This window comes from Perca fluviatilis, chromosome 13 (assembly GCF_010015445.1).
Source record: "Perca fluviatilis chromosome 13, GENO_Pfluv_1.0, whole genome shotgun sequence".
Taxonomy (NCBI): Eukaryota; Metazoa; Chordata; class Actinopteri; order Perciformes; family Percidae; genus Perca; species Perca fluviatilis.
In genome coordinates, this window is record NC_053124.1 from 15951908 (window position 1) to 15973651 (window position 21744).

General features: G+C 41.5%; 2 protein-coding genes across 3 annotated transcripts in view; one reads left to right on the forward strand and one right to left on the reverse strand.

Annotated features, from left to right (window-relative positions):
• cpne4b (copine IVb) overlaps nt 1–11466 on the reverse strand; it is a 21961-nt gene extending 10495 nt beyond the window's left edge. Inside the window, exons 1-7 of one of the 2 annotated variants that reach the window (XM_039820572.1) lie at nt 11172–11466; nt 7181–7371; nt 4871–5050; nt 1745–1816; nt 1427–1501; nt 497–580; nt 315–404 (exon numbers count right to left, since the gene is read on the reverse strand). In XM_039820572.1, the coding sequence (XP_039676506.1) occupies nt 315–404; nt 497–580; nt 1427–1501; nt 1745–1816; nt 4871–5050; nt 7181–7351 (672 nt within the window). In that variant the 5' untranslated portion in view covers nt 7352–7371; nt 11172–11466. Of the gene's footprint in view, nt 1–314; nt 405–496; nt 581–1426; nt 1502–1744; nt 1817–4870; nt 5051–6033; nt 6143–7180; nt 7372–11171 lie in introns of those variants that run through there. The other variant, XM_039820573.1, reaches the window with a different exon arrangement.
• A 937-nt stretch (nt 11467–12403) lies between these two features.
• Nucleotides 12404–21112, forward strand: dync1li1 (dynein, cytoplasmic 1, light intermediate chain 1). The gene is made up of 13 exons (XM_039820574.1): nt 12404–12597; nt 12826–12899; nt 16029–16145; nt 16284–16514; nt 16787–16941; nt 17203–17296; nt 17982–18117; nt 18202–18313; nt 18571–18630; nt 18770–18814; nt 18942–19029; nt 19135–19257; nt 20449–21112. The coding sequence occupies exons 1-13, from the start codon at nt 12494–12496 to the stop codon at nt 20565–20567; spliced, it is 1458 nt and encodes a 485-aa protein (XP_039676508.1). The 5' UTR covers nt 12404–12493; the 3' UTR covers nt 20568–21112.
• Nucleotides 21113–21744: the final 632 nt, after the last annotated feature.

The window sequence follows — 21744 nt, forward strand, 5'->3', positions numbered from 1 at the left end:
TTTTTAATGACCAAATTACGAACCGGCATGGTGACTGGCTCTGTGACTGCGGTGTGTACCCCTTGCTCACACCAAAACGAGTATTTCTGGTAGGTGAGAATGTGTCTGACACGTACAATCTCCTGTTGTGTGCTACATGTATGAAAAAGCAACTCCGGACATTCAGAGTTCATATGAGAAACCGGCTTTAATGTGCATTGTGTCTCCCTGGGGGAGCTGTAACCAAGGTTTTGCACACTCAAATTTTCTTAATTGAGGTTAAATAAAATGATGTTGCCATTATAATGACCTGCAAAAAATAATTGCAGACTCACCTTTAGCTCCCTGTCATGGTCACCACTGCAGAGTGTGTTCAAGGAAACTTTGAAGGATTTCCAAACTGGGCTCAGGTTGTTCATGATCGTCTGCAGTGCACAAAATATTGCAGTTTTTGTTAATCACAGGCCTGAAGTGGGAAATAATACATCTATATGTGTTTGTGTGTGCATTTAATTACCTCAGTTCTGTGTACGAGCGACTCAGTCCCATCATCATTTAATCTAAAAATCTCCAGGAAAGGGTCTGACTTGCTGAAGAAATCCTTTAGAGAGAAAACACGCATGTAAGGCCTCAGAACTGACTTTGATCACCATAAATCATTCATATACTAACAGAATCATTATTTCGCTCCTTTGTTTTTCTCCCTTTCTACCACCTATCCCTTCCCTGTCCTCTCCAATTTATCAGCCCCTCTCCTGCTTTCTTCCATCTTTTCCCTAAGGCTCAACTTGTTTGGATTAGTCATCCGTGGCTGTGCGTGTGAAAATTAATAAAGTTATCTGTGTGTGTGGTGGGGTGGCTGAGATAGGAGGGGGTTATTTGGGAGGGGGGGGCATCTATCTCAGCAGGCCTCCTCTAATGCCAGATTGCACTTTTGTGTATTGTGTGTGAGTTGCTTTATCGCCATTCTCACAACCCTCCACCCACATACTTTATCACGCACACACAAACACACACACACACACCTGCCTGCCGTGCACAAACCCATATATCTGAATATTAATTCCTCTCATATCTAAACCACCTGTCCTGCTGTACTCAGGGATCTCATGTACAGATGTATGTGTAGACTAACTGAGTCATTAAACAACATAATTGCAACTCTAGTGAACCACGCAATGAGTGCGGTTAGGTTCACTTCGAGATTGTGGAACCATTGGCGTTTTAGTCTATATACGCTAATATATGAACACTCTTTTCTTGTATTGTGGAACTCTGACTGTTGTAGTCATTTCTTATTGTATGTGTTTTGTCTTGTATTTGTCTGTCTTTTGCTATGTTTTGTATTGCGCCTTTGGACTGTTTTTTTGTGTCCTGAATAAAGAATAAAGCAAAGGAAAGTAAGTAAAGTAAAGGAAAACCACTGATTTTTAAACTTTGCACAAACCTTGTCGTCTAGCTTACGAGCACTGAAGGAGAGTTCAACGTAATCGTCATTACCAGACAACTCCTCTGCTGTCACCTTTACAAGGGGGAGGCGGGGGTGGAGAAAAAAAAAGGAAAGAAGCGGAGAAGGGGGAGGCAGAGAGAGGCAAAGGAAGGAGGTGAGAGAAAATGAGATGGAAATGAGGAAGAGAACTGATTGAACAGGCAACATCATCAAATTAATTATCTTCAGAGTGTCTTGAGTGCAAGAGGTGGTGCGTGTGTGATTTGTGCGTGCGTATGTAACTTTGACAGGCTGACTCGGAAAACAGTGTCATACCGTTATGGAGGACTTTCCAGAAGTGTTTCCCTGTTTGAGTAGAGCTTTGGTCAGTTTCCTCTGAGAGACAATCTGAAACAAACAGACTCCACAAAATCAGCTCACATTCTCCACTTTTTCTCCCCCCCAGTGTTACCTAGCACTTCTCCGTTCTCCTTAATGCTAGCATACAGTACAACTGCCTAATTTACACATCCAATGGACAGAAAGCAGCATGGTGGAGTCACCTTTCTCACCACCTGTCAAATGTAATTTTCTCAGGTGTTGTATCCCTGTTTTGATCTGCCAGCTCCTATTTTGGGCTGTCCAGGTGTTACACAAGCTATAAGTGAGTGCCCAAGTTTACATGGGGAGGTCAGTGAGATCCAATGAGTGTCTACCACACATACAGACAACCCAAAACAATGAGCTAAAAGCAACTGGAAGCCACAAAGGTCTTTAGAGTGAGGTGCTGTTTCTTAAACTTGGTTTATGGTTCTGCGGAGGCTCCACGATGTTTATACTTGTGCGTTGGTGTGTGCATCGAGCCGGCATGTGTGTGTGTGGGTGATAGAGCGAGGGAGAAAGTGAGAGAGTGATGGCGATTGGCTTCGGTGCGAGTAGCGACTCTAGAGTTATAGTGAGAGAAACAAAGTGTCTCCCCTGTGCTTTCTGACCAAGGTGGTAAATCTGTAGCAAGAAAAGTTAACCCTCTCCTTGATTTCATGTTGTTTATGGAGGAGAACCAGGATATAAGTAGGGGGAAATGCAACGCTACCAAGCCACGGCCGAGCTACGGCGTAGGGTCCGGCGTAGGTTTGTGTCTCCACGTACCTACGTACAGTGCGTAGCAACTGCGTAGATTTTACGCAGAAGTATAAATCACGCTTTAGTGGGATCGGCAGCACTATCAATGCCTTCAAATTACAGGGAGTCATTTGATTCAGTTGTAATCCAAAGAGCAAAAGTAATACACAGGGGTTTTATATTGAGGGCTCATTACTGGGATGTCTACATTTACTGTACACGTGTGTTCTTTCGTTTTGACTTAAAGCTGGTTTGTAATTATATATTGTGCAAAGATCTGTATTTTATGGTGTTCCATTTTGATATAGAAATCGGGTTTGAAAGCTTAAAAATGTTTCATTTTGTAATTAAATATAATTACAAGGAAAACACAGGATGTTTCTTGCCTCCAAATATATTATTTATTAAACATGCAATAATAAATTTTTTGGCTACTTGGGTGCAGCGGAAGCAATCTTGTAAACACATCACTGACATCTTACTTTTATGTTGATATGGCTGACTGCAAACAGTTGGCGGTTTACGCATCGAGCAGATTCGCAGCAACATTGCCATTCATTTGGAGTTGTGTTTCTGGCAAACTAACAAATGTAAGTCCAATATTCACTCTCCTTTTGACTCTGTTTTTGGTCTCCACCAACTCCCGAGAAAACTATCTGGCTCTTAACCTGAAATATGTTCACCAGCTAATATTATCATGGTTTTATTACATATAAGTAGTCATGTGATCCACTGGTTATATATAAATATGGACTGAGACACTTTAAGGTCAACATGTCTTGTTTAATTGGTGCACTTATATGCTGTCTGTGGCGATATCACTGACACAATGACACAATGCATTTGTGACATGCCTTCCCCCTGGCTACATTTCTCAGTGATGACACCAGTAACTATGGTGGACCTGCCACTGTACACGCAAACAAGATCCAAAATGAACACAATTTCAACACAACTCTTCTGTTATATGTCTCAATTTTCACAATGTGGATTTCTAATAACAGATCAGTTACTATCACTTACTGAAATGCTCATATGTGCCTCTCTGGTACCTTAATATTGCACTTCTTTAATGCTCTTTTTGTTTAGCATGTTTTCCCATTTCAGTAAACCTCCTTGGCACTCGCCTTCAAAATCCCCTTCTTCCATGTCAATTATCTCAGTTCTCCCAACTATTATACATCCACAAGCTGTATGTTGCTGATAGCGTCCCTGGCAATGGGAAATGGACACAAACACTTTAATGCTGTACTTTTTAAAGTTTACTTCTCCCCTTTCTGCTTTCTCTCTTGTTCCTGCTTCTCAGCCTGACTTAGCTTGTGATTTCCTGAAAAACCTGTTAATTAGTACTACTGCAATTATAATTTTCTTTTCAAATGCTCTTTGATATTAAGTAAAGCACGTAAATGAGGAAAATCTTTAAATATTGATTACAACTACATCATTAAGAGGGCCAACAACACCATTAGGTGAGAAAAAAAGGCCATACGTATTAGGATATGCACATATTAATGCTTTGAAAACATATTTTAAAGCACTGCCAGGGCTTTACATAGCTAAAGACTCAAGGACAACTATAGCTCAGTGTAAAAGCAGATAGTGAGAGTAGCTGACCTCAAGTGAAATGATAGCATTAGGATTACATCCACGGCTAAGGTTGGTCTCTCTAATCTTAAAGTTGCTCTTTCACCCTAATTAAAGTAGTACACAATACCCGATTCAGACATTTCAAATCCCAACAAGCTCAGTTTACTTTACAAAGGATTATATACTTGAGTCTGTAATTCTTACACTCAAAGCATGCAGGCTGTATTCGTGCATGCATATGTCTCACACAGACTTCCATGCTCTACACTGGTAAACATAACACCTACTGTAAGTGATATAGTGGGTAAATGCAATGTGCTGGATGTAAGTACACTCACTGATGCACATGAATGCACTCCTTTCATGCGTTGGAGAAGCATGCACTCATCATACGCACTTCTGGTTCGAATGGTGAACTCACTCTTATAGGTGTTCAGATGTGAACTCAAAACTTCACTCACACGCACCACTTAGCTTGTGCAGTGACCTACCTAAAATGCTGTTTCATATTCATTCATATAAGCTTAGGCTTCTAGTAGATGTCTGTTTTAATGAATAGTGTACAGTGGAAGATGACAGTAATAGCAAGGAGTGTAACATGGCGTGATTACAGTAAGTGTCCAGAAGACAGCTAAAACTTAACTTAACTCACCTTTGTGTGTACTCATCTGTCACATCATCCATTTTTAACTAACCTGCATGTTTTCACATATGCTCCCCATTTGGCATTGACCCGTCAAAAGACACACTGACCTGTCCTAAGGTGCACTCCAAGGCTCCCAGGAAGTCAGCGTCACGGAGGCCATTGTTGCCAGAGCTGATGTCATGAAGTTCAAAGCGGAGCCTCTGGACCTCCTCAAAGTAGTAATCAACCAGGAGGATCTTGGAGAAGACTGGGCTGCTACTGCTGCGAATCACCTCTGTACGGTCCACCTGCAAACACACGAGTATTTAGCGTTGATGCACTCCCATTGAAGCTGGGCAAACACACAAATAACTCAAGGTTAAATCTAGTACCTCCAATGATCATTATAGCAGAGTTGGTAAATGGAAAATCACCTGGGAAGTGGAAATGCTACATCAAATAATAACATAATAAAACTAGAGGGTCAAATGTATTTCCATTATTAATTCATTTTGAATTGTCTGTTTAATTGATTTTTACTTTTTATGTCCAATTAAATATAATGAATAGTTTTATAATTACATTTATTTAACTACTTTGTTACCATTCATACTTACTGGTCAAAACATCTAAATCCTATATTATTATTTTGTTACTTTAAAAATCCATCAATCAATCATTTCTTCATAGTTCTGTGTATTTTTCATATAGTAAAGGTCTTGCTATGTGAATGTGGTATTTCATCAAACTGTTGGCAGTTTCACTTAAAAAATTGTTTTTAATTGTCTTTCCAAAGTGGACAGAAGTATGAAGATTTCGTTCAACACCCAACACAGACATTGTGCATTGATTGACTTTTCAGCATTGCAGCAATTACCACAAATAGCCATTACCAAATTGTTTACACTTATCAACTTGAGGACTGGGAATATAGATTTTTTTATGGCTAAAATCGCACAAGCTGTTTGATGACACAATCGTTGTAACATTGATCTGACATTTTCTTCTCTAGAACTGCCTGAAGGAGAAGCCAAACAAAAGGCTCAATGCTGCCAACAAAACATACCCGACACTAGCAGCAACGACTGGGTCCCTTTTATTGTTGATAACCCTTTGACACACACACACACACCAACACACACACCAACACACACACACACACACACAAACACACACACACACACACACACACACACACACACACACACACACACACACAAAACGTGAATGGCACACCAGCAGACTCAACAGACACACAAACAAACAGATTTGGCCTTTATCTGACACTTACCTCAATAGTCTGGCATATCATCAAAGCAAAAAGAATCATGAACACACACACACACACACACACACACACACACACACACACACACACTGTACAAAGTAGCTTTCTGTGGAGTCTGTGGAGAATAATGCCACACTACTTTCTGCGCACTAGATCTTGAGAAAGAAAGACACATAAAGATCCACTCCTGAATTTCCCTCATGTTGTGCCCCTTACAGAGTTCAGCTAATAGGTGTGCTACTACGCCACCTGTGAGACTTCAGTGGGAATAAGAAGTTTCTTAAAGAACGAGATTCTATCTGAAGTCACTCAAAGAGGAGAGGAAGTGAAACACCTACTACCAGAAAGCACCATCAGTTCTCCATTTCTTTTCTAATTTCAAGTGCTAACGAATCTATTCTGCACAATGTGCCCAATACAATGCATGATTCCAGAAAAAAAGTAATTCGTTATTTTCAATATCAAAATGATTGGGGAAGACAACTTGTTTTGGAGAGCTGATGATCAGAGTAACAAAACCAGCACACTTATTTTAAGGTGACAATCTATCTGTACACCAATCTCCAAAAGATGATTTCAGTTGGCTGCTGTGACAATCAGCATCCATAATTTATTAGAACCAAACATAACCTGCAATTTAGCAGGAGAAGGTTAGCGACACAATCACAGCTCTTCATGACAGCGTAGGTCCTTGATTATACACCATCATTTTGTCAAACAATTCTATGACAAGTGTTGTCTACAGAGGAATTAATAAGGAACAAAACATGAAGAGCAGATGAAGACAATTAGAGTCTAACGCAAAGATAAATTGTTTATTAAAAGCATCAATAGCAATATAATGTCATCTCACTAAGGAATTGGAAACCTTTTATTAATGCTAGGCAGTTCTATGGGCTGTTCTATGTGCTCTGAAAATAAAATAGTTCAAATGGCACTCTTATTCATAAAAGATCAACAATATACAGTATGGGTAGATAGCACATATACAAACCTTATTGAGAATGTCTTACAATGGGCATTGAGTGTTACGAGCAAGAACAATTTGAGTGATGTAACCATTACACTTTCATTTTCTGGCTTTGTCTTTCTGAACTGCAGACCCACCCGACCTCTCACTTCAGCCCTTCATCCCACCAAGTTACCGTACCTCAAACCACTGCCCGTGCGACTGCATCTTGAGCACCACGCAGGGGTCAGGTTTGGAGAGAGCGTCGCGGTCCGAGATCCCCCGGCTGGCCACTCTCAGCTCCACTTTGGCTAGGCATGGAGAGCTGATGAAGCCCAGTGTGGCCTCTGCAGACTCATAGATGTTACTCATGCTGAACACACAATAACACACTGCAAGGAGAGGGAGAGAGGATAAAAGACAGGGTTAATTACAAGATAGATAGATAGATAGATAGATAGATAGATAGATAGATAGATAGATAGATAGATAGATAGATAGATAGATAGATAGATAGATAGATAGATACATAAAAAGTCCCATGCATGTACTGCAGTGCATTTGAACTGTTGTTTGCTTTGACATGAGCAGATGCAGAGGTCCTGACTAAGCAGACAGCACTCAAACTGTTCAAGGTCAGGACTCTGAAGCTACTGAATATCAGACAAGGTCCCCAAATAACAAAAACACACATACTGTCCAGCATGAACACAAACAAACACAATTAAGCCTTTTCATATTAATGCAAAGACACATTTGGATGTACACATTCCGTATACATTTGCATACAAATGCGCGCGCACGCACACACACACACACACACACACACACACGCACACACACACACACACAACACAACACACACACACACACACACAAACACACACACACACACTCTTAGCTCTGCTGAGTAACCAGAACAAATCGGCGAGGTTTCTCCTCAGGTTTCATCAGAGTGTATAATGTTCACAATCCCAAAATAGAATACCATCAAGCATCTAAATCGCTGCGACATCGACATAGTTTTCTCTCATGTTAATGTGAAATGAATTCTTAATCAAGAAATTAGTTTAAATCACATTTTACAGTAAAAGCCGCAAATGAAATGGCTCATCATCACAATGTCTGCCGTTTTTCATTTGTTCAAGAGCTCTCGCTTTCTACACAGGTATTCAACTATATAACACATCTCACGGGAGCTTGATGGTCAATTTGACACACAAGCATGGCAATAATGTTTAATGTGTAACAAGGGATAACTCTTGATCTTAAAGGCACTGCACAGCCATCAACCACCCACACAGGTGTTTTCAATTATTCTGCTTAATTAGACCTGTGTGGGTGTGTGCAGACTCAGCTGGATTGACATCTTCCTCACTCTCCTCTTGTTTTGTTGCACCTGTTCGAGTGATAAACCAACACCGTTATACTGTAGTTCTTAATGATACTCTTGTGACTTGATGTAATTTCCAGCATAACTCCACCCACCTCCAACCTGCCCAGAGATGTAATTATTAAGAAGTAGTTAAAACACCTGTGTGGGTGTGGAGGACCTTTAAAGGAATGGTTCGACATTTTGGGATATGTGCTTATTCGCTTTCTTAGAAGAGAAGACTGATACCACTCTCGTGTCTGTCTGTTAGATACAGTATGACGCTACAGCCAGGAGACACTTAGCTTAGCTTAGCTTAGCATAGCATAAAGACTGAAAAAAGCTAGCATGGCTCTGTCTAGAGGTTAAAATCTTTGAGTGAGCTTTAGATGGATTTTGTTACCTTTAGACAAAGTCAATCTATCTGTTTCCCTGCTTTTATGCTAAGCTAAGCTAACCATCCCCTGTAGCTTCATATGTAATGGAAAGATATCATATGGCACAGGTATCGATCAGTAAAGTACAGAAGAGTACACTTAGTACAGTACAGTAGATTGTACACTTGCACTGTAGCATCATCAATAATACTTTAATGACCTCCCAACATGTGCTCTTTACTTAAAGGCTACAATTTCTAAAACAGGATCCAGTTGACACTATACATTTATTACTATTATGAAAACACTGCATTGCATGTATAATAATCTTAAAATGCATGGATCCATTTTCCCAGTAGGCTACATACTGTACATGGAGAACTGGGCTGAAACTATAGCAGTCCAGTTAGTTCCAAACAAGGATAACCGCAGGTCTGATGTGCTACATGGTACAAACTGAATATTAATGCAGCGGTCTAGTAGTACCATCCTTGGGGAGTGAAGCTCTTGGAACTGGGTCTGAATCTGACCTGAATGTCTCTCTCTCTTCCTCTGTCTTCCATAATTCATGTTCCATGTGTGTGTTGGCTGGTGGTGATTATTTTTAGCTAAGCTCACTGAATGGGTTGTATACAGAGAAACCGGCGTAAAACAGAGCAAAAAGGCAGGTGAGTGACATACAGCAAACCTGTGTGTAGGTGGCGTGTCGTTAGTTGTATTTCCGTATGTGCCCCGATGCATGGTGGTGACATGTTTGCATGTGTGTGTGTGTGTGTGTGTGTGTGTGTGTGTGTGTGTGTGTGTGTGTGTGTGTGTGTGTGTGTGTGTGTTTGCGGGAAGCAGCATATGCCTGTCTGTTCCGGTGACAGCAGGTGGCACTGGTAAGTGACGGAGGATGTGGAAGATATTTACAGCTACTGTAAAAGAGCTGTGTGGGATCTGCCTTTAGATCAGCTGTCACATATGTTGCACATTGCCAGAGGTGACAATGAATTTTCATATCACACGTTGTCACAGGCAGAAAACAAAACAAATTCAGTCAAAGTACAACTCCTAATTCTTAAACCCTGCTTGGTATTACAGTACATACAGTACATATCAAGTCCCCCCAAATAAGCTATTGTATGAATTTATAGAATAACAGGGCATGATATTTTAACATTTGACAAGTAATATGACTGCAGAGAAAATATTTATAGAAGCTACCACCACTAACAAAGATATGCAAATTGTAGCATTAGAGCCTGAACGCTTTGTTTTCTGTGCTCTGAGATCTATGTGTAAATCCAAATACATAATACCCAAACAAAAACCAGAATAGTAATGATTGATTGCTGGGCAGTGTAAGATGTCTGAAAATCCTTCCAAGGCTTCTTACTGTCAGCTCTTAATCTCCACACTGTGACAATCAATCAAGGCTCAGACCTTAATTGCCATGACCCTTGATTCTGTGTGTGTGTGTGTGTGTGTGTGTGTGTGTGTGTGTGTGTGTGTGTGTGTGTGTGTGTGTGTGTGTGTGTGTGTGTGTGTGTGTGTGTGTGTGTGTGTGTGTATTCACCTTCACATGTGCAAGTGTGTAGAGGGACTGTGGCAGATGTGAAATTAATGATTTAGCCACAGGTCCATGTAACATTTAAATACTGTAACTGCTCCGTCACATATTGATTATCAGAGGAGTAACATTGCCATCAAGACACAGTACAGGCAGCAATAGCTAAAGAACGATGTGGCATGTTATGCACACCCTATGTGGAACATTAATCATGACAGGTGTCTGATGAAAGAGTGGATACAGGAAAGGCGGCTGGGTGTGAGAAAAGACAAGAGAAGAGTATCAGAAGTGAAGCAGTCTAGTGTTGCGAACTCACTAGTGTTATTAGAGCTGACAGAGAGAGAAGCAGTGAGTGTGAGGAGACAGAGGTTGTGAGAGGGGGGATTAGAGAGATGGAGTGAGAGAGAAAATTGGGGAAAGGCAAGCAAGTTAGAGTGAATGAAGCAGAGGAAAGGAAGAGAAAGACAGAGAATTAAAGCAGATTTTTCTTATCTTGTTTTATGACTCCAGCCGAAATAAACTAAAGCAGAGGCTTTCTAAGAGCATAGCCTACAAGGTCTTTTCCAGTATTTTCTCAAACAAATAATCTCTCAAATCAATGTAGATGTCTTTTGAATAATATGTTGTTGCCTGATAGTAACAATTATAGTTTTATGGTCCATTTTATTCTACAGAATAAGTAGCCTAATAAATCCACAAAGTCTCATACGCTGTTAAACAATAAACATGAGAGGCTACAGATCAGGCTATAATGTCATCATATGTCTTTCACTTATAGGACAATAAAGATACATGTCCTGCCAAATGTTTGGAATAGCCTCTACTCTCATGCAGCGGGGTAAGACATGCACCATCCGGGATGCTCCTATCTCCTGCAGAGAGAAAACTCACCTCAACGACCTGGAGAAAAGATCCGAGCGGAGCCGAAGAACTTCAACGCCGTTTAGCCTGCTTGACAATCACGGATGCCTCACTGCCTCCGGACCCATCTCCCTTTCCTCACTCTTTGTCTATATGTTTTCCTCAGTCCCCCACACTGCAAAGCTCGGACGGTTTGCCACTGACAGCCAAACAGAATTCCCACAGGGCGAGCACGGCGAGGATGCGCTCCGTGCTACTGGGTTTACTCTGGGTGAAAGATGGGGAGGAGGGGGAGGACGGTGCTTCACTTAACTAGAGTTCGTAATCCGCTGGCTCCATCGGGGGCCGCAGAGAGCGCACCGTACCCTGGGACCAGCGAGCTCCGAGCACAGTGTATCAGCGCCATCTCGTGGTTGTTACGGTGAACTGACACGTATAAAACAGATTTTCCGGTTCTCAGCTTTGATTGGCTGCGATGTGCTTCAGCGGTTTTATAATAAGCGATGACCGCACACCTGAGACCACCAGCTATATATCACTTTTTTTTGTCTATTTAGTTGGTTCAATTATTTCAATTTCCGTGTAAGCCTACATTGGTCTTCAATTAATTCAGCTTTTTTCAGCATTTTTCTGTGCAGACCGCTCACTGCATGACTTCTAATCGGCCTTATTAAAAACTAAATAAGATTTTAATAGGGCTGCAATTTTGATTGATTCACTTATTTCCCTTGTGTTATCGTTCTATTATGTTGTCTAACCTGTTGTAAAATCATTGGTGCTCGATCTCAACCTCTAATACAGTCTATGCTAGTCAGTTTGAAGTGCATCCAAATGGTAGGCTATTCCAGCGTTATCTCTATCCTGTAGGCTTAGGCCCGGTGCCATATTATTCACAAATCAAGGCATTATAAGACAACGATTTTAGGATTTGTGTGGCTTTTTTGAAAGACCATTTATCCTAATTTACTCTGATAAATCGGCCGGGACATGCAAAGCTACACTAGCAAAATGCCTGTTCTCGCTGGGCTTTGTACTACTAGGTTCATTATTTATGTATCAGTCCCAATTTACACAAGCCTACATAATATTATGTCCCCTTTAGCCTATATATATCACATTTGTTTTTTGATAAATTAATAATATAGTAGTTAGTAGACTCTCACTCTGTACATAACTTGGGGTGAACAGTCCTGTCTGCCACTTTGCGGATGAGATAATTTTATGCCTGGAGCAAGGACCCCAGCTTTGTGCGGACAGGACCACGCCCCGGCCCCGGTGTGCGGTGCACCAGGCTAGGTTAGCAAACAACTGCTACATCCGGGCGCTCTGGTCGGTTTACAAGCCCTGCGAAGATGGCGACTTCAGGGAGGAGTGCATTATTATCCTCCACCTCAACTGGACCTAAGAGCACACTGGATAACTCCAACCCAGAGGAGGATGACGGACAGGACTTATGGTGGGTGATTGGTCTTTTAAGATAGGTTATCATGAGCAAGGTTTGTGGGCGCAGAGGGTCCATTGTGCTGGAATGAGGATGGTTTGACAGCTAGCTTGCTAACAAGGCTTGCTAGCATCAGCACCAGACTGGCTGGGCACTGGTGACACAGCAGCACTAGCTCGTTGTTTGTTAATGAATGAATAAGCCTTGTTTGCCCGTGTTGTAACGGGGCTGTTCTGTCTGCAGGTCCACCATCCTGAGTGAAGTGTCAACCCATTCAAGATCTAAGCTACCGTCTGGGAAAAATGTCCTGGTTATGGGTGGGTATCTGTATGTCTGCAGTCTCCTAGCTAGCCAATAAGCATCGCTAGCTTGGTGACCATCTCATCCTGGTAGACTCGGGTAGACTTATACTGCTCGATAGCTAAGCTAGCTTATTCTGGACTGATGACTGGTGGTGCTTTTGTGTTCAAACCTGGTAGCGGTTGCGTCGGCTAGCAGAGAGAGACAGGTGTATTTTCCTGAACACACACACACACACACACACACACACACACACACACACACACACACACACACACACACACACACTCATTATCTTGAGAGAGAATCGGGCCGCTTTGAAACACTGCAAGTCATACTAGCATCCAGTGATGCTAGTAGCAGTTAGGTGGATATGATGCTGAGGGGACAAGACAAACCATCAGCCTGTGTTTTTTTAACGCGGCCGCGGGGCTTTATGTGACTGAGAGGCAGAAAGGGTGCCTGCCCGTCTCGCTCGATCCTCGTGTCCCGCTGTCGTCCACACAAACACACACTGTCTACACATCCGCCTGGGATAATCCGCAGCCTGCTACCCATTCCAGCTAATCGGCGAGTTGGTTACCGACGTACAGTCATTTGTCTGTTATGCTATCCATGACAACATCAGCAATATCTGCCCTTATGATGCATTGAGTCCCCCTGTTGACATAATATGGCATAGTGCAAGAATGGATGCAGCCTTGGCCTTACATACACAATAACAATGGCATGCTGTTGGCAATGATGCCAGGCCAAATGCAGATACAGTCCATTGTCAAAAGATATTCAACAGTATATTAGGGCTGTTGATCCTTCAGGAAAGTAATATAATGAAGCTGTGTGGCTCTAGTCAAGGGGATTGTTTACAGTATATTTGTGCTACACTTAATTTGTTTAGTGCTGAAACAATTAGTGATTGATCAATTAGGTGATTGACAGGAAATATATCTAACTATTTTTCTAATCAATTAATTGCTTAAGTAATCAAGCAAACATGCCAAACATTTTCTAGTTTCAGCTTCTCAAATGTAAGATTGTGACGCTTTTCTTTGTCCCTCCTTGTGACAGTAAACAGAATATCTTTGGTTTTGGACTGTTGGTTGAGGTTCAGGAAATTGTAATTGGCAGTTGCCACTATTTTCTGACATTTTATAAACCAAATGATTAATAAATGAATCAAGAATGTAATGTGCAGATTATTCGTTAATTAAAATATTAGTTGCAACCCTATATTTGTGCAGTTTTGTGCAATCCTAATTTTGGATAGTGTGTGATGAACACCATACTATTTCTATTAACCCTGAAGTGTGTACTTCTGTGTGTTACTAGTACAGCTCATAGCATGATAGAGGGCAGCAGGTTGCATGGGCAAATCATACACCTTCAGGTGTGGTGTGTTGGCTTCAGTTAGTATGTCACTTAAAATGCTCTTGGCAAATTTGAATTCTTGCTCCCCTTTTATTCAAACTGAAAACGTATATGGTTTAGGGACTGTTCATTATTTATTTAAGGGGCCACCGGAGGAGTTTTGGGACCTTTAGCCAAAATAGACATGACCCTTCCCTCGCCAGTAAAACTTTTTCTATGACCCCCCAAAACTTTTTGGAATACAGGCATGACCCTCCCCCAACAATTTATTGATACCTTCTATGCTGGTTTGCGCTTGGCAAATATATACAGATTCCCATTGTTTTATTACAACCATGACATACGTGACTAAATCTCTGCATTCTCATCTGACGCATCACACTCCTCTGTTATGGTGTGGTGGCCATTTCAGTAGATTTACTCACTAATGTTGGAAACTAAATGCACACTGCCTGCATTACTTCAAATACTAACTTACTCCTCTAGTAAACTAGCATTCACATGAAATAAAACATTGAGACCATTCAGCAAGGCACTCTGGGTAACATTCAACACACAAACTGGTTGCTGTGGACTCGTCACTAGGCTTCCTCCACTTCACCGTTTAAACAAAGTGGAATAAACATAAATTCAAATCTACACAAAACCCGCAATCAATTAGTAAGCTGACATAAAATGTGGCATTTAGGAAACCTTAATTGCAACCTTGGCACGGTAAGATGTCAAGACTAGCAACATTCATTTTCGTTTTTTACGTCCTGCTGCTCGTCAGCATAATATCGTCAGCCAGGAAATCTTTTTTTTACTAAAGCAGTATATGAAATCGGATGTGTTACCTGCCATTTTTGTTGTTTTGTGTTATTTAAGATATTTATAAAATATCTGGTCATGCCAGACGTAATTATTCCACTCATTTTTTAAACAATGCAATTACCCGTTTCAGCCACCACCACCACACATTTTTAGTAACATTTAGGATTCTATTCACCCAGTTATTGACATATTACACAAATATATTTCACAGTTTGATACATGAAAATTACGTTTTGATTAACGTTAATGTTAGGCTACTGCTCTGCTTTCTGCTCAAGACTCGGCTTAAAGCCATTGTTGTCATATAGCAACCGAGCGTCTCTAGCCAATTTCAGCTGCACAAGCTACAAAATAACTAATTAGGCGGTATTTAACTCATAATAAGACTGCAGCGACATGCCTATAGGTAGCAGTATACAGTGCTATGTGTACGACTTCTTCATTTGATTACAACAACGACAAAAGTGCTTAAAATTGTAGAAAACCACAATGTTTACTACGTGTGATGCACGACGTAGCCATCTTTGAAAGTGAACTCGGGGTCCTCTGGGTTCAGACGACTTGACGAGTCGTATATACGACCTCGGTGGCGTTCTTTTTGCAACTTCCGGTTCGTAACTCCGGAAAACGACTCGTAAATCGACTTCGGTGGACAAAAAGAACGCACCATAAGAGCTACATGGAAAAATATGCACCAAACAAGCTGCTTTGAAATTTTGCTGTTTCATGAATACAAAAGTTGGATGACCCTCCCCTCAACAAAGAATAAAAAGACACGACCCTCCCCTATTTTCCTCCGGTGTTCCATTCCATGAATACCGAACGGTCCCTTAGCTACTAAATTCCAATATTATTATGATTATAGCAGTGAATTCTGGCACGGACAAGCTACTACCCATAATTTGTCTACTATCTATACTTTCTTTGTCTTAATTTTTTTTTACTGATTTTGTGTGTGTGTTTAGGTGAGGTGGGTTCGGGGAAGACGGCCTTGGTTGCAAAACTGCAGGGGGTTGAAGAGTTCATGAAAGGCCGTGGCCTGGAATACCTCTACTTCAGTGTCCATGACGACGACATTGATGGTAACCAGCAACTACTTGCAGTCCATAGACCCAATAAATGTTTGAAATCCATGTAGTCTTGTGTTTGTTTGTTTTTACACAACAGCATATCTCTGTAATGTATTTATCTTGAGTGTGTGTGTATGTGTGTGTCTTTAGACCAAACTAGGTGTAATGCCTGGGTGTTAGACGGAGACCTTTACCACAAAGGTCTGCAGGGAGTAGCTGTGCCAGTGGACTCAATCGGCAACACGTTGCTGCTGATAACGGTTGACATGTCTCGGCCATGGAACGCCCTGGACTCTCTCCAGAAGTGGGCCGCTGTCGCTAGGGAACACATCGATAAACTCCGGGTCGCCCCGGAAACGCTGCGGGAGCTGGAGCACAGACGTGAGTCATACTGACAGCAGTCAGGCTGACGAGTAGCTAAAGTTGAAAACTGTACGTGTCTTCACAGAAAATGCTCTTCAGCAGTATGAAAAAATTCTTGAATAAGGAACCTCTTTATCAAAGCCTTTGTAAAAAGCTTTACATTGGACTGGGTTTTGTCTTAAGAGGCCAGTTATCAGAATAATAATGGCACATTTAAAATGATAACCCAGCCAGGTCTTACCATTTGCTTCATCATTATTTGTGTATCTTAATGTTGTGCGTGTGTGTAGTTGTAAAACAGTTCCAGGAGTACACAGAGCCAGGCAGTGGGGAGGATGGCACCCTGCAGAGGAGGAGTGAAGAGGAGGAGAGTGTGCTGCTGCCGTTAGGAGACAACACACTCACACACAACCTGGGAATACCAGTGGTGGTGGTCTGCACCAAGGTACACACACACACACACACACACACACACACACACACACACACACACACCCTTATTGCTGGCTTATAAACATAGCTTATGTGTGGGAACATATTTTACTTTTACCTTAAAAATGTAAGTGTACTTGGTTCTCAATGTGCTAATGACTAATGAAACCTGTGTGGAATTGTTGAATCATTTCAAAATTGAGTGGTCATTTTTTTTCATTGCATCTACTTACACACATTCACCTGTGTCTCACACCTACTTATTTGTCCTCAGTGTGACGCCATCAGTACATTGGAGAAGGAGCACGACTACAGAGACGAACACCTGGACTTCATCCAGTCTCACATCAGACGTTTCTGTCTGCAGTGTATCCTTCACTGAACATTTCGTTTCTGAAAAGTGAACAAACTAGAAAAAGTGCACAAACTCAAATGTATAGTGTCAGAAAACAAAATGTAACTATTGGTCAAAGGACAGTATACACATGGGTTTTAATGGGGCTGTTGATCAATACCACTGCCTCTGCCGTTTTCCTGTCAGATGCTGAAATTTAAGGCATTCATTCACATTTTGGCCTGTATTCTCCTAATGCCCAACTGTCCAGTCATGAAGGATGGTGGTACAACTGAGTGACTGGCAGTCGTGGTGTTTTGTTCTCAGGCCAATGTTCCCAGCAGTACCGTTATTGCAGTATTTTGACCACTGTAAGCTGTATCTGAACCGTTGTTGTTGATATTGCTTTGTTGCAAAGAGAGTTCCATAAAAGTCATATAAGACCTAGTACTGCTTGAAACAGTTTGTTTTTCAGAATATTTTCTCCAGTCAATGCTGAGTGGAAACAGTATTAGATTTTCAAGGGTTATTGCTTTTGAAAATGAGCCAATATTGCACATGGCCTTGGTTGTTTTTATGTACTGGTAGCAATTAGTCTAAGCTAATATCTGTATTTCTGTGGTGCTACTGATATTAAGAGATGTAGGTTTTCTATCACTGTGGTGTAAGTTTTGTTTTTGAGATGGTGTTGTTGAAAATATCCTTGACAGTCATGTCAGACGGTGCATCTCTGGTTTACACATCAGTGAAGGAAATGAAAAACCTGGACATCCTGTACAAATATCTGGTCCACAGACTGTACGGCTTTCCCTTCCACTGCCCGGCACAAGTGGTGGAAAGAGATGCTGTCTTCATGTAAGCCTGCCTTTGCGTGTGTATACGTGCTAGGACCGTAGGGCCACCTGTATTTGGTTTGTAACCCTTCCTCTGCTCTATCAGTCCATCAGGTTGGGACAATGAAAAGAAGATTGCCATACTTCACGAGAACTTTCAGACAGTAAAAGCAGACGACAGCTTTGAGGAAGTAATAGTCAAACCGCCAGTCAGAAAGGTACAGGCACCCACTAAAAAACGGCTAACTGTGAAAGATCATCTAAGGCAAGCTAAGCTTACAGCGCAACAGATTGATTATTGCTGTAATAGTATGTTTCATTACCTTCTACATCAATTTCCATGTGCTAAGCTTTACCTAATACCCCTGCAGGGATCATGAGTTTTATCCAATCTAATTTATTAGCTGTTGTAGAGCTATAAAGAAGGCCTGTAAGCGATTTAAAAATAAAAAAAAATGTTCTTGCTTGTCACCAGATTGTACATGAAAAGGAGATTCAGGCAGAAGATGACCAAGTGTTTCTGGTAAAACTGCAGGTCAGAAAACATTTCCTGTTGTGTTAATGTCAGTTGGTTTACTGCTTGTCTGTACTCCAATTAAATCTGACTGAAGGGTCCTGATATGTTAATTAAGTACTAATTGGAGTGAGTGTGCATATTGTGCTCTAATTTGCAGTCGCTGCTCGCCAAACAGCCCGCTGTGACAGCAGGGCGACCAGTGGTGAGTGCTCCTTTTTTTTTATTTTTTTATTTTTTTTATTTTTTTTTTTTCTTTGCTCAAAAGATAAAGGAAAGCTCCCTCCAGCGTCCATATATGTGTGAAATAAACTTCTTTTGGTCGTTCATAGGACACCACCAGTAGAGCACCCACCGGCTCCCCCAGGACGAGTAATCGCTCCGCAGCGGCCAACGTAGCTAACGCCATGCCACAGTCGGGTATGCATTTCATTGCTGCACACATCAACCCGTGACCATTTACGTAGTCGGTGCATTGCTTTGTGTGTATGTGTGTTTTTTAACTCTAGTCTCTGTATGCTGCAGGTCAGACTAGTGAGGGTGTGTTGGCCAACTTCTTCAACAGTCTACTGACAAAGAAAGCAGGGACAGGGGGGCCCGGGACGCCAGGTGGCGGTAACAACACACCAGGAACAGTACGCAAGTCAGGTGAGAATGCACACTAGGTGGCAGAGGTTATTACATTGCTCTGGTTTTGTTGAATAGAGGAATATTGCTCATGTATTCAGTTGTTTTTGGGGTTTAATGCCATTTTCAGTTACTCCTCATCGCTTCTTTTTGGTTTCTACCTCCCATCGGCCATCCTTCATTTTCTCACCTCTTTACTCTCTTGTCCTCTACTCCAGATATGATCATAACATAACATCATAAAAGGGTCTTCAAACAAACAGCCCTCATCTTTATGCCTTTATTTCTGTAGCTCACTGTCATTCTAATGCTCATAGTCTATTGTGCAATCTCACTGCTGACATCACTCGTGGGTGTGGGCTGGGTCATTTCGGGGGGAAAAAAATATCTTGATAGTTTTCAACATATTGGCCATATACTATATTTATACTGTATAACTAATATGTATTGATTCTCTGTGAAATGGCTGGAAAATCAAGGCAGATCATTTTCAGTTAGAGCCGTATCTTTATATTTTTAACATTGCAACTTTTAAAACTCATCAGACAAGCTCAAAATTACTGTAAATAGGGTCTACCTTCCACTTTTTGAACTAGATACTGTAGATCATATTGGTACTACTACATGAAACATACAGCACACTTATTAAATTGCAGCTCTGTCATACAATGGTTAACAAAGACAAATTTGTCTCTTTCAATAAGAACAATTGTAAAGGTTTGATGCACAATGTAATAAAAACTAAAATGCAAACAAAATGAAAATACAGTCTGGTTGAAAAGAAACACGGAGAGGAAGGATAGAACATGATCACATTTGTATTATTGCAATATAAAATATAAATGATTGCAATAAACCTGGATGTAAACAAATTGTTCCACACCATCCATATGCCATACGAATGACATTAATAAACATTTAAAAATGAATCCAATCAACGAACTAAAGTCAAGGTATTTTACCACTTCTCTATCACAGTATGCACTCCTGTGTCTGTTAACTAACTCGTCTTGCAGCTGTTCTTCTCAAATGAGAAGAGATTGCTTTTGCGAATGTTAATGGGAATACTCAATATTTCACCCAGTACTTATTTTAACCATGTATTTAAGCCTTTGTGCCACTTAATGCTGTGTCATTTATCACACTGGCCAAAATGCTTGTTTGCTGTGATTATAGTACTATTTTGTATGTATCTACCCACACTTGATGCAGGTTCAAAGCTGGGCCTAAGCGATGTACAGGCGGAGCTGGACCGCATATCCAGCCGGGAGACCGACTCAGACTTGCCCAATGCCAACGACACCCCTGCCACCGACGGCCAGGACACATGAAGACCAACACACTTCACCCTGCTCTCCGTCTCTCCCCTATCCACCTCAGTCACCTTCCACCTCCCTTGTTCTTCCTCCTTCCACTCCATCACAAAGATGTGGGGAGAAAGAGGGATGTAGGCACACAGTTTCCCTCCCCGTTTTCTCCTTTCACTTTCTCCTCAAGGAGAAAAACTCACCCTCCCTTCCCCTACCCCTTTTCCCAGACCTTGTTCTCCCTCCCCCCTCTTTTCTCCTCCTGGCTGTTGCGCTGAGGGCGAGTATTTGTCACTGTTACATACAAGACTGTCTGTTACATGAGAGTAAATGGGTATGGGGGACCAATGGGGGTGTGGAGGAGAAGAATGAGGTGGGTTGAAAAAGATTGATTACAGGAATGCAAGTGAGGGTGTTTTGTCCATCCATTTCTTGTGATGGTACAGTTAGTGTTTTTACAGTAGGAACTGCTAAAGGGTACCATAGTAAGGATTGTGTGATGATGTATGTGCGGCAAGTCACGCTTGGCCAGAGTAAGAGATTGAGAACAAAAAAAACAAAAAAAACATGCCTGAAACTAAATTGCAAACAGTCTTGTTTTTGAAGATGAAGGGACAAACCTACCAGTATTTGTGTGTGTGTGTGTGTGTGTGTGTGTGTGTGTGTGTGTGTGTGTGTGTGTGTGTGTGTGTGTGTGTGTGTGTGTGTGTGTGTGTGTGTGTGTGTGTGTGTGTGTGTGTGTGTGTGTGTGTGTGTGTGTGTGTGTGTGTGTGTGTGTGTGTGTGAGATAGAGAGAAAGAAAGAGAGTGAGATTTAAGATTTAAGGAAGTTACTTCAACCTAGACCTGTATGTCGAGGGATTTTTGGCTGGTTGCATTTCAACCAAAATGCAAAAACATTACTATGCTATTACACTACAAGCTCTTAAAACAGTGCACACACTATTATGACAGCAGCACTGTCTGCTAGACTACACACAACAAACATGACAAAAAATATACACTAGTCCTGTGTAGAGGGCACTTAAGGTCCATCATGGCACCCAGTTCTACATTTGGCCAAACTTCCCCAAACCTGTAGATAACACAGTGCACTGAAAAGTGAGGGTGGTAGAGGGTTGTAGAGGGTAGGTGAGCTTTACTTGTACAGAGAGAAGCACTGGTGATTCAGTTCCATAGTTACTGCGGGCGGGGGGTGGGGG